Source organism: Lagopus leucura, unplaced genomic scaffold (genome assembly GCF_019238085.1).
Source record: "Lagopus leucura isolate 7727_CA_CO unplaced genomic scaffold, USGS_WTPT01 Super-Scaffold_100004, whole genome shotgun sequence".
In the NCBI taxonomy this organism is placed as follows: domain Eukaryota; kingdom Metazoa; phylum Chordata; class Aves; order Galliformes; family Phasianidae; genus Lagopus; species Lagopus leucura.
This window is the reverse complement of record NW_024962264.1, coordinates 68,715,158-68,728,128: the sequence shown is the minus strand read 5'-3', so window position 1 is coordinate 68,728,128 and position 12,971 is coordinate 68,715,158. Positions and strand designations below refer to the sequence as shown.

Sequence of the window (12,971 nt, the reverse complement as noted above, 5' to 3'; positions counted from 1 at the left end):
TGCCCCTGGAATATGTGTGTCCAGGCCTCCCTGGGGTGGAGGTAACCCCTGGTGGATCTTATCCCTAGGATGTGGTAGTTTCTCACAGGCAGTTTTTGGGTTCCCGAGTTTGGTGCGTAGAGGGAGCAGCCTTCTCCTGGAAGGCCGCTGTCAGTGGGGGACTTCAGGTGCTTCAAATCAGGGGTTACAGCCAAAAAAAGGCATGCAACCCTACCCTGCTTTGGTGGGGGGACAACGTGGATGGGGTGAGGAGTGGGTGGAATGGTTTTCTGGTGTTGGAGAGGCAACAGCTGCCCCCAGCCCACCACCAGCCTCGGTGATTTGGGTGTTTTCAAGGTTCCTATTGATTCCCAGCATGGTGGGAGCTCCAGGCTGAAATCTGATGCTTTCATGATGTGGTTGAGGATGGTGGTACCAAAATGAGTCTATAGATGCTCCACGGCAGCCCATCACCCAGCAGGATGGGGAGATGCTCTGGGAAGAGCTGGCTCCTCCCAGCCGTGCATGCACCATGGGCAGCCCTGTAGCCAACAGGCACCAAAACCTTCAGCAGTGTCCCAGGAGAAGGGGAAAATCCTCCCCATATCTGCTCTTCCCAGTTGGCTTCTTTCAGCTTCTGAGCACACCTGGTTGGGGCGTGGGATGGCAGAGAGCTGTGGTTAAGGACATGTCCGTGCTGCTGGCAGTGCTCTGACAAGTGTTCCCCATGGCCTGGGGACCTTTGGCATCTTCTCACCAGGGCAGAGGATGGAGACACCTTACCCTGTTGGTTGCCTTTCAAGAGCCTTTTTTCCTTTGGAAAAAAAGATGAGTGTTTGAGGGGAGATGGGGTAACGTCCTTGAAGGAAGAAGATAGCCAGAAGGAAAAACCAGAAATAAAATAAGCTGTGGATATCGATATGGGCTCTACCAGGGCAGTTGGGTTGGTACTTCAACCAGCTGCATTGGATGTCAGGATTATTTGGCCAAGGTTTCTCCTTCAAGCTGCCCGATGAGGTGACAAAGGTGAAGCCCAGGCCAGTTCCTCTCTCCACACAACAACTCACTCCAGAGAGCAAGTGGTGGATGTTGATGGGTGCAGGAGAGTGATCCGTGTTTCCTGGTGGACGAGGATGTGGGATGTGGTGATTTATTGCCTTGGCAGAAGGGTTGAGTGGAGAGGATGGAGATCTCTGGAGAGCAACCATTGTTCCCAGTGTCTTCAGTGTCTCCCAGTGTCTTCATCCTGCAGCTTCAGGATGCAGCTCTGCCATCTGGGCTTGTGCTGTGATAGCTGCTGGTTCTGGGCAGCATTTACCCACATTTGGGTGCTCCTCTCAAATAAATGAAAGTGAACGGGAGCCCTGCAGCAGTGGCCCTTCCCACCCCACATCCACCGGCCCATGGAAGGAACAAGGACACTCCAGTGGTGATGCACTGAGCACAGCACTCTGCAAAGAGCCTATGGGATGGGCTGGGCCATCCTCAGCCTCCATGCCAACAAACAGCCCCCCCAAAAAAGAGAGTTCCAAGAAAAAGGCATTCCCAAACAAAGGATCCTTGGCGATGAGCAGCCTTGGGCTTCGAAGCCATCTTCCCTCCTGGGAAACAGCATGGACCTGCCCCTTTGGGCAGCTGGAAAATTTCCATGAGTAGCACCTTCTTGTCCGTGACACGTCCATGAGCCGGCCCTGGGGCGAGCGCCGGCTGCTCGCTAAGGCCTGCAAGAGTTTGGGGGTTTTGTGCATGGGCTGGCATCTCCGAGCTCCAACGGCAACGGAGGAGCAGCAGCGATGGGTTTGGTTGTGCAGGGCCTCTGGCTCCACAGGGCAAGAGAGGGAATGTGCTTTGTGGTTCCCTGAAGGTCTAGCAGCCTCCTTCCACCTTGATGTGTAAGATCTTGGAGAAGCCGGGTCTTTTCCTCAGGGCCTGGAAGAGGAGCAGAGGGCAGGGTTGGTGTGGGAGCCAGCACTGGTCCTATGGGGCCAGCAAGGGGAGAGCATCTTGCATGCAACTATGGGAATGGGTCCCATCCCCACCACCTACATCCTATGAAGACCTGGTTCCTCACAGGACTGCCTCAGTGCCTCCTAATCCCATGCCCTTGAAGCCAACTCTGGATTTGTTTTCTGCTTGGTGAAAAACATCCTTCATAGAACCTCGTAGAATCATAGAATCATTAGGGTTGGAAAAGACCACATCGAGTCCAACCGTTTCCAGGGGACACTGATAGCTTGTGACAGATGACATGGATGTGCAGGGTTTGCATGGCGTGGTGGTGGGCAGATAAGGACCTTCCAAAACTCCTTTTCCATAGAGTATCCCTGAGGCTGGGGCTGGATGTGGGTTGGGGTTGCTTCCCACCGTTGCTCCTGCATGTGGGCTCAGCAGAGCATGGACCACATAAACCATCTCAGCTCACCTAGCTGTACTGCTGAACATGTCCCCATGCCCTGCCCTGCATCTAGAACCTTGTGCCCTTGTGGAACCCAGCTGACTGCAGGACGTGTATGAAGCAGAGCACGTCTTCAAGGTATCCCCAGTGAGCTAAAAGGTTCTCTGTGGAGTGACTTCAGCAGTGGATAAGAATTTGTCCCTGGGTCCCACAGGAAGGGAGCTGCAGGCACATGAGTGACCTGGAACCAGCATCCTTTACCTGGAGTTTGTTCACCATTTCTTCAAACATCTTCTTGGCTTCGGGGCTGTGGGGCTCCTTGAAGTAGTCCACAATGCCCACCTGTACGACGATGGACTTCAGGTTCCGGCACACACCTGGGAGCAAAGACACAACCTGGATTTGCCATGACTGTGGGGACAGCTTCCCCAACATCTGGGATTTACCTTCCAACCCGTCCTAATATACTTGGGGAAACCTCATCCTGATGACAGAGTAGACCCACTCTGGATAGGTGACCCACCTCCATGATGGATTCCAGTTGTCCTATCTCATTTCATCAGCCCCACCTCTTCCTTGTGAAACTTTATGCCATCCACATGGGTGTTCTCCCAGCTCTTCTTGACCCATCCCTGAGAGAAGGGTGTTGAGTCTCCCCTTAAAAACCTTCCATCACGGAGTTCCCAGCACCTCCCAGTGTCAATGCAGTATTCCTCCCAGTAGGGCTGGAAAGCCCCACTGGATCTTTTTATCTGATGGCCTTTTAGTCAGCAGACAATGCTGTGTCCCTCCTTCACCAGCGCTGCTACTCACTGTTGAAATGCAGCAGGGCTTTGGGGGTGACGGGTGTGGAGGTCAGCACCAACATCTCCAAGCCCTTCAGCCCCTCTCGACACATCTCTGCCGCAACCTCTTGGTTGATCTCTGCCACGTGGTCCAGCTCCAGGACCTGCAGCCTCATGCAGTTTCGGGCTAGAAGGACAAAGAACCCACTGTTGGCACCCTATGGGGAAGGGCTGGGGACAGCTGATGGGAGTGGGGTGCTAGGAGGGATGGGGGGCAGCAGGGAGGAGCAAAGTCCACCCATGATCATTGGAGTGGACTTGCCCATTGAGATCCTCATAGGGCATCTCTCAGGGGTATACAGTGCCCTCAGCAAGATTCCCTTCTCCTGTCCCATTGGAGGAGAGCCACCTACCTAAGGATGCCAGGCCCTGGACACCACAGCCTGCCCCACCAATGCCCAGCGCCCGCAGATGTGGCCAGCACCTCCCAATCATCTGAAGGCAGCGGTTGCTGAAACGTGTTGGCTGCTGGCTGGGGAGAGGAAGAAAATGTTTGATGTTCAATGTTCAGTCTCCTCAAAATATTTCTGTCTTGGGAAGGAGGTGCCTCTACTCAACAGCTCCCCATCTTTGCAGCAGGGGATAGGGCTAAGCTCCTGATCCCCCAGCTGACCTCCAGGATCACTGTTCGACTCACAAGGAATCCCACAAGCCAATGTGGATCTGGCACCCAATTTCTCCCCATCCCAGTGATCCCCTCGTGTTCAGCACAAACCCCAGTAGCCCAGTGTGGCTCTTACCAGGGATGCAGAGGTGCAACCTGGAGAGAGATGATGTCCCTGCAGCCTGCCCCGAGGGCCCAGATGACTTCATGACCCACGGGGTCTGTAGAGCTCCTGGAATGAACACAGAACATACCTGGTGGGCCCAGCTGGCAGTGATGCTGCCCTGGGAGCTGGTCATTATTTATAACCAAAACACAACCATTTTCATCAGGAATGGTGCTTACAGATGTGCAACGTCAAGAAAGACAAGAGGCACTGAGGATCAGTGTCAAAGACAGCTGTCCTGAGATCACCAACCCAGGCCTCTCCTCACTGTTCCATCCTGAAGACAGAGGCCACGCTTTCTAACTTGGAATGACCTACTTTGAAACTTCAGACAAGCCTGAAAATAAGCGGTGGGTGTTATCATGACCATTTCACACGTCCCCACTGAAGGCGCCTGCCAAGAGCCCCTCGTGAGTGTGACGGGTTAATTAGAGCATGAGTCAGAATCACAGGTTAATGATGTGCCAGGAGCTTGGACTCGCTCTAACGCCTTTGGAAGGGCAATGGCTGAATCTTTGGGTTAAACCTGGCGGCACCAGGCTGTCTCGCAGCGTGGGGTTACAAGAGCTGCAGCCAAGCTCACTTGGTTCAACACAAGGCAGCCCCCTGAGCACACTTGGAAGGCCTTGAGAAGTGGCCAAGCCTGAGGAGCAGCCTGTGATATCCTCCAGGACCTGAGCACTGCCATGGACTTTGTGTCCTTGCTGTTGGGCAAGGTCTCCAAGTCAGGTCTTTGTGATTCCGTAGCAGAGCCATTCCTCCTTCTCAGGACAGAGTCACAGAATTATCATAGAACCACAGCATGTCTCAGGTTGGAAGGTCTGTTAAAGATCATCTGCTTCCAACCCCAGACAGAGGGACCGAAAATTCTCCCCATTAGGAAACCTCATCAGATGGTGACAGTCAGATGGTGACCTCATCAGGTGAAGCCTCACTGGGACCCAGTTTTGATGCACCTCTTCTCCTTTGCCCTTCTCTAACACAAAGCAGTGTCCCTGTACCAAGACCCCTGCTGGGCCAGGTGAGCAAGATGGGTAACGGGATGGTGGGAATGGACCAGCAAGGGGAATGACTACATGGGAACGTGCGAGAAGAGCGTGATGGTTATAGGAACACCTTTCATTGTTCCTTGAGTACACTGGGACTGGAGACACGGAGAAGTGAGTCTGTGTCATGCTTGACACAGCGAAGGGCACCAGAGGGGTCCCAGCACACTGCAGGGATACTCCTTGTCATCTCCCAGTGGGGAACTGCAGGGTCTGTGTGGGCCATCCTTACCGGTACGTGACAGCCTGCAGGGCCCGGCAGTAGCAGCTGGCCAGCCAGAGCGAGCGGTCGGTCAGCACGTTGGGGCAGTGTGAGATGCGAAGGATCAGCAGGTTGCTGCCAGTCGCTTTCAGCAGGGACTCCAAGCCGGCTTCCAGGCAGCCCCTGCAGGGATAGAGGCAGAATTAGGTGCTGGAAATCCACGGATAGTGATGTGACCCGTGGGTGCTGGTGTCGGTGCCCAAAACCCTCAGCAGGAGCCGTTGGGTGGTGAATGGCCACTGGTGGACAGGGGCCATCGGTGCTCACAGGACATCATCAGCTCTGAAGGGGTGCTGGGGGTGCCCGGGGCCGCGGGGACTCACCGTGTGCTCTTCATGTAGTCCTCCTTGCTCTCCTTCTTCCCCCTCTGGCGTGGCTTGAGGTTTTGGAGTGTGAGGGAGTGCATCTGGGTGCACCACTGGGACAGCATGGCCAGGAACTGGGGGACAGGGGTGGCCGTCACGGGGGGATATCCTCGGTGATGTCCCAACCACCCACCCTTGGCTATCTGAGGGGCCTTTGTGCACACCCTGCAGCGCACACGTGCACACATAAACAACATGGGTGTTTCTGCCATAAGTTGGTGACAATGCATACGTAAGGGCATGCGTGGACAGAACTATGCATAGAGCTAAGGGTGGATGTGAGTACATTGTGGAAATGTGAGGACAGGTGGGCCCATGCCCACAAACACTCATGCACGAGTGCACCCATCAGTGTGCGTACTGATGTCCCTTTGATGGTGACACCAGGAACCCTGCACACATGGGCACACAATGCAAGCCAGGAGAATGGCTTCGTCCTTCTGAAAGAAAGACTTCTGTGGTCTCACCCCAGACTGTGCCACCCCTGTCCCCATACCTTGGAGGAGACCCTGGCATTCTCCAGCAGCACCCGCGTCCACACGGCCGGGTGCCGGGCCACAAACTTCCAGTCCTTGCACACCTCAGCTGCCCGCAGCAGGGTCTTGGTGTCCAGGTAGGTGAAGATGCAGAAGAGCGCTGCCCGCATCTTGAGGATCTCAGGGCTGATCACCTCGCTGCAGTGACCCGGGCTGCCCCTCTCCATCCGGCCCCCCTTGCTCATAGCCCCCTCGGACCTGGCTGTGGGACAGGGGCCATCAGTGCCATGGACAAAGGGATGCTCCGCGTGGAGTTGAGGAAAAGGACAACCGAAAACCACGTGTCGTGTTGCCATTGCCCATCACAGTGACATCCCGTCCCCCCATGCATCCTCCCTATCCTTGAGCCCCCCCAGTGCACTCTCACCCGTCAGCCGACAGCTGCCAGCGGGCCGGGATGCGGCGATGCCAGGCACCTCCGGCTCCCAGCCCTCAGCCTCTGACTCAGTGGTGCGGGATCCCACGTCGGACACATCGCCCTCCTCGCCCTCCGTGCTGTTGCGGTAGGGTCTGCGGTGCCAATTTTGGATGGCTTGACGCCGCAGCCCTGAGCCCCGACCGCCGTCCCGCGCCGCGTACGGATGTCCATCGGCGGTGTCGTCGGTGGGACACGGCTCTGCGCTGTCGCTGTCGTAGCAGCCCGAGCTCTGCGACACTGCTTTGGCCCGGCTCGAAGCCCTGGGGTTGACGATATCCAACCTCAGTGCTCATCATCATCCCCAAGGCTGGGTGTCCCCTTCCCGTGAGCCCGTTGTCCCATTAAAAACCCAAACGCTCACCCAGTGCTGGAAGAGGAGCGCTGGTTGGGAATGGCATAGGGGCCATGCACGGCTGCCCCCAGCCCTGGGTGCCGGTCTCTCTGTGGGGATAGATGAGAAAAGGAGCTAACATGGAGAAATACATTAGATGTGAGAAATGCAGGTGGACTTAGGCTCATGGAGTCATTAATGTTGGAAAAGAGCTCTAAGATCAAGTCCGGCTCCAGCCCATCCCCATTATGCCCACTAACCACGTCCCTGAATGCCACATCTCCACGGTTCTGGAATACCTCCAGAGACAGTGACTCTCCCAGCTCCCTAGGCAGCCTGTCATTAACCCTGATCCTAACCCACCACTGATTCAGAGAAGAAATTTCTCCTAGTACCCAACATGAAGTTCCCCTGGTTGAAGCCGTCACCTCCCACCCAATGTTCTGGGCTGTCCAAGTGCATCTCCGGCATCGTCCCCCGTGCCTTGCCCATGTTCACTGCATGTAGCAACCGGACACCAACCAAGACCATTAATGAATCCCCCCTGTCCTCACAGGTGCCCCCATCCCTCCCCACTGAACCCTTTTAGATCCAGAACCAGAGAAGCCACATGGTCGTGCCTGTGCCCGTGTGGGTACCGCTCGGCCGGCAGCCTTAGTGCCTGGCGTTCCGCAGCGTCCCAAACTGCCGTTCGGAGTTGTTCCACAGCTGCTGCTGATGATCTGAAGCTGCTTCTCAGCCCGGTCTGCCCGATCCAGCAGCTCCTCAATGAAGTGCTGCAGGCGCACCTTGGCGTTGGCCTCGCGGGCGGCCGTCTCCTTCAGGAACTGGTCGATCTGCAGCACCTCCCTGTGAGAGAGGGACAGCGAGTGACACTCATCCCCACTCAGTGCGTCTTCTTCCACTCAACCCCACTCCATTTCCATCATGCAACTGGCCAGGGATGCCCATGTGCCTTGAATCTAGCCTGGTCTGGGGCTAATTTGGGCATACAGGGCAGCAGGAGGTGCTCTTGCATGCAGGATGAATGTGACCGCCTCATTTTGGAGGATCCAGCATCTCCAATGCCTCTGTTGGGATGCACAGCCCAGCCTAAGCCCCCGTTGCCAGGGCTGGGGCCAGGCATGTGATGGAGCAGAGAGAGAAGAATGGTGACAGTGTAGCATGGATGGTGATGGCGTAGCACGATGATGGAGAAAAGCACGCTGCCTCGTGTGAGAAGGGCAGACTTAAGGAAAAAGCCTTATGGGCAGTCTGAATCCTGCTCAGCTTTATACCCTGGTATGCCCAGCGGGTACAGAGCCTCAGAGGCACTGTCGTTAATGTGTTAATTAGAAGGAGCTTGGGAGCCTTGAGCGAATGGATGGACTCAGGCAAATGAGGTTTGCCCTGCTGAGGTGCTGCTTCAGTCCTATAAACACATGCATCAAACACACTGCCATCACATCCCTGCAAATGCATGTGCCCCATAAATGCACATTTGCACACTCAGGCATGCACAGCTGCTGAGCACACCCACCCACACACACGCAGAGCCACACTTGCATGCAGAAGCACCATGGAAACAGAAATACACCCGGGCACACTCGTGCACTGAGCTGAACCGGAGGACGAAGAGGAAGAGAAGGAGGCCGCCCATAGTGATGCAATTTGTGCCATCGATTATTAACTGCCATTCAATGACCAATTAATTGCCCCTAACCCTGCTGCTTGCAGAGTGAGCTCACCAGCAATAATTTGGGAAGGCTCCTGGCAAGGTGCCCCAGAGCTTTGGAGAGCAAATAGGGTGCTGGCACGTGGCTGGTGCTGTAAGGAGATGCTGATGGCTATCTCTTGCATCTCTCATTCCCATGGAACGGGTGGAAAAACACCTTCAGCAAAGCCAGCAGAGCTGAGGTGCAAACAGGCTGCCAGCAATAGATGTCACCAGCCTGCAGCGAGGGCTCTGGGATGTCACTGGGTGCTACAAGCTTCCTACCTCCTAGCTGATCCTCCTGGAAATGTCATTTAAGCCAGGGGGATCTTGTGATCATAGAAGACCTGTGAGATGGTGGATGGGCAGGAGGACTTCTCTAAGGGGATGCAAATCCAAGAGGTGTCTTTGGTGCATAACTAGGTTCTTAGGGGGCAACAGTGTGCATGAACCAAATAAGCCCCATCTGAACCATCGGCCAACTCCATCTGCTTCACAACCCTCCAGGCCCTGCTCAGTTGTCCATGCCATTGGCTCTTGTCCTTCTGCTGCCCACTCCAGAAATGCCCCTGGACAACACTCATGGGGCAGCTGATGGCAGCCCCTGAATCTCCTGCTCTGCACACATCCACCTTCCAACCAAGAGTTATTGTCCTTATCCAGCACCTGGCATCATCCTGCTCTGCACCCCAGGACCATCCCTAACACCAGCAAATCCCATGGACATGAGCACTGTTTCTTACCCACAGTCATTATTTTGGAGTCAGAATCATTCATGAATGTGTAAAAGACACTGAAAACCAAGACAGGTCCTCAGGAAATCCCACCAGTGCTCCCAGTCCAGCACAACTGTGACTGCCTCCATTAACCTGATCCTCACTGACTTTATAGGCATTGCCACGACCTCCAGCTTTGCTAAGAAACTCTTTTGTAACAAGGTCCTGTTTAGGTGATAGACTCTGATGGACAAAAAGATCCCAAGCTTGGCTGGGGGAATCCCTGGAACAGCACTGGAGTGGAAAGAGGGGTTTGAATGGGCAACATGGGATGAAAATGAAGAGGGCAATGCCACAGTCTTAAACAGCGAGTTGAGGTATTACCACTCAGGTTACACCACTCCTTCTGGGAGAACAATGCTGAATTAGGCATGGCCGAGGTGTCCTCTTCATCTTTATAACCATGAGCATAAGCATGACTCAGCTGTGGGGCCACAGGGGTGATGCAGCCCTGTTCTGGGGGACACCCATTGGAACAGCGTGGGCACTGCCGTGTGGCCACAAGCATCCCCAGCAGGATGGCCATAAGCATCCCCAGTTTGGCCATGGGACTCTGGTGCCTTTGGACACAATCCCTTGTGAGAGCTTGGACATGAACATGGAGGAGCTCAGATCTATATGGACACTTCCTCCATGTGTGGAGGAAGATGCAAACCCTAATGAGGGATGGTGCTAATGAGCGTTGTTTGGTGACAGCATTGGGTTCCTTGCAGCTCTCCACCAGGACTCATTTCCTCCCACCCCACAGCACGGAGAAGGAACAAAGCACTCACTGCTGCTTGCGGGTGAGCTCCTGCTCCTTCTGCACCAGGTCCTGCTTGAGCGAGGCCAGCATCTCCACGCTGACATCCACCTGGCGGGACAGCTCGGATGCACGGTCCTCCAGCTCCTGCTTCTCCCGGCTGAGCCTCAGGCTCTCCTGCTTGGCTTTCTCCAGCTCCGAGCTCTTGCGATCCAACTCCACCTGGAGCCGGCCGACCTGCGAGGCGATCTTCTGCTCCACCTCCTCCGTCAGCTTCTCCAGCCTCTTGTCCACCTCCAGCTTCTCGAAGGCGCGGATCTTCAAGCGAGCCAAGCCTTCCTCGTAGGCTGCATCCATAGCGGCTGGCGGCGTTGGGGCTGGAGCCACAGCCTTGCCCCGGGTGAAGATCTCAGTCAGTGGGATCTCAATCTCGTGGACATAACGAGGCGAAGGGGAGGAAGATGGAGCCGGCTCCAACTCTTCGGCGGGGACGAGGTCGCAGGAGAAGCGCTGCTCTTTGCCTTGGAAAGAGGTGCTCTCAAAGTAATCCCGCCGGGCAGCCGGTGTCAACAAGGCCCCGTCGGCGGCCAGCGGGAAGACGGCGGCATCGCAGATGCTGTTGGTCTTGGAGAGGACGTAGAGGGTTTCATAGGTGTGGTTGTACTCCAGGTGTGCCCGCAGCGAGGAGAGGCTGCGGAAACGCTTGTGCTCCCCGCACCGCGGACACCTGTAGGGCAGGTCCAACGAGGCCATCCCTCAGCTACGTGCCCCAACGCAGGGAAACAGTGCAGCATCGCTCATGGCAAGGGATGGACGGATGGGTGGAGCGGAGAATGGCTTGGGGAATGCTGGGCGGTGGGGTCACAGCTCCACATGGCGGGGTGGGAGTGCTGGGGCAGGAGCGGGATTCCGGCAAGTCTTGTGGGATGTCGGCATCAGGTGGTGCTGGGCACTGGAAGGGAGAGGGGTGTTAGTGATACAGGGATGATGGGTCCCCAAAAGTCCTTCCTCGGTCCTTCTCAGTTCCCGGACTGCATCCCTCCCATGTTTTTCCCACTCATACACAACCCTGGGAACGGTGCACAGCACTGAAGAAAGTGTGCAACACCTGGGGAGATCCACAGCCCTTGGGAAGAGCCATAACCTTTGGGAACATCTACAATCCTTGGGAAGATCCATGACCCTTGGGAAGACCCACAACCTTTAGGAAGATCTACAACCTTTGGGAAGATCTACAACCTTTAGGAAGATCTACAACCTTTGGGAAGATCCACAACCCTTGGGAAGACCCACAACCTTTGGGAAGATCCACAACCCTTGGGAAGATCCACAACCTTTAGGAAGCTCCCCAACCCTTGGGAAGATCTACAACCTTTGGGAAGATCCACAACCCTTGGGAAAATCCAAAGCTCTTTGGGAGGTGCACAATCCTTGTGAAAGCTCACAGTCATTGGGAGGATTCACAGTCATACAACCCATGGGAAACCTCTGTCCATTCCATCAGCCCTCAGCTTGCTGCTGAGAGGTGTTCCATGTGCCTCCTGCACAAGCATGCTGCGAGGAGCCACTGTGGTAGCAGGGATCTCCAGCCCAAGGAGCATCCCTGTCTCCAGATGAGTCTCATTTCCTCCCAGCACAGGGCAACCCAGCCATTTTACATCATGCAGCTTCACATCAGGAATTTGTCTCCCACAGTTACCTCTTCAGCTCCTCACCACAACCATTAAGTCTCATCACTGCCTTGGGGGTGTCTCCATTTCACACCTATGATGGCATCACCCCATGGGTGCTGGGCTGTCCCTCTCCCATTCTCTCTTTGCTGCAGGCTCAGCTGATGCTCCTCCATCCCATTTTCCCCCCAGACCAACCCAGACCCATCAGGTTTGGCCTGTTTGCTGCTTGGGCATAAAACACCCAGTTTCACCCCAAAGATGTGACATCCACAAACAAAGGATCCCTTCTCCCCATGAGGTTTTGGGTCTCAAAACCCCCCTCCAGGGCTGTGGGACCCCTACGCTGCAGTGCTGCAGGGAGGCTCTCCGTGGGGTTATCCACTGCTCCCAAACCCTCCAAAGTATCAGGGGGCAACCAAGCCTTTGGGAAATGGGAGAAGCCAGCTGAAAGCCAGCCTCCAGCACCGCACAGGGCTGGGAGCATCCAGCTATGGCCTCCTTCTCTCTCTCGAGGAATTTGGTTTAATTATTTCAGGTCGTCACCATGCGTGAAACCACTGGCCTGGCAACGGTGTTCCAGCTTGAAATAAAACAGCGTGTTTCTACCCCAAAGAGACACCATGGTGGTTTTTCCCTCCCCAGAGCACCGAGGGGACCCAGTGTGGCAACATCCCCAGCCATATCCTGCAAAAGGTAAATCCCATCGCCCTAAGACCCCCCCGTACCCCAAAACCATGGAACTTTGAGGGGATAATCCATCACTAAACCTCCACCCATGCCCAGGGTGGCTCAACACACCCCTCCAAACCGTTTTTCTTTTAGGGAAAAATCAGGAAGGGAAAGAAATCCACGTAAAAATACAACGATGGTAATGACAGTAATAATAAACCACATCAGAGATGCGCTGGGAGGATGTATGGAGCTGCCTGGCTGCTCCTGCAGCTGTCTGCTGGCCTGGTTTGTATTTTGGGGTCGTTACAAAATGCATCCCCTCATGTTAACCCCGCCTGGCTGAGCCCACCCAGCACAAAGCCAACCTGCTTTCCATCGGTCGCCTTTGGTGGGATGATAAAGCATTTTTCTACCCTTAGGGCCGGGGCCACAGCATCGTGCAGTGCTGATATTCCAGGCCTGGATCGC

At 55.3% G+C, this 12,971-nt stretch overlaps 1 protein-coding gene across 1 annotated transcript; it reads right to left on the bottom strand.

Moving 5' to 3' along the window:
* Nucleotides 1-1,815: 1,815 nt before the first annotated feature.
* Nucleotides 1,816-10,911, bottom strand: FBXO41 (F-box protein 41). Its single transcript, XM_042871865.1, has 12 exons — nt 10,190-10,911; nt 7,586-7,796; nt 6,978-7,057; nt 6,566-6,876; nt 6,159-6,400; nt 5,621-5,736; nt 5,268-5,420; nt 3,960-4,055; nt 3,573-3,691; nt 3,188-3,346; nt 2,636-2,751; nt 1,816-1,908 (listed from the first exon to the last, which is right to left on the bottom strand). Exons 1-12 carry the CDS (start codon nt 10,909-10,911, stop codon nt 1,846-1,848), a joined length of 2,388 nt encoding a protein of 795 aa, XP_042727799.1. The 3' UTR covers nt 1,816-1,845.
* Nucleotides 10,912-12,971: the final 2,060 nt, after the last annotated feature.

Coding starts and splice junctions, on each gene's coding strand:
- FBXO41 (XM_042871865.1), bottom strand. CDS start 10,911: ATGGCCTCGTTGGACCTGCCCTACAGGTGTCCGCGGTGCGGGGAGCAC. Junction 2,752..3,187: donor AGCCCTGCTGCATTTCAACA/GTGAGTAGCAGC, acceptor CTTTGCTCCCAG/GTGTGTGCCGGAACCTGAAG. Junction 1,909..2,635: donor AAATGGTGAACAAACTCCAG/GTAAAGGATGCT, acceptor CTCCTCTTCCAG/GCCCTGAGGAAAAGACCCGG.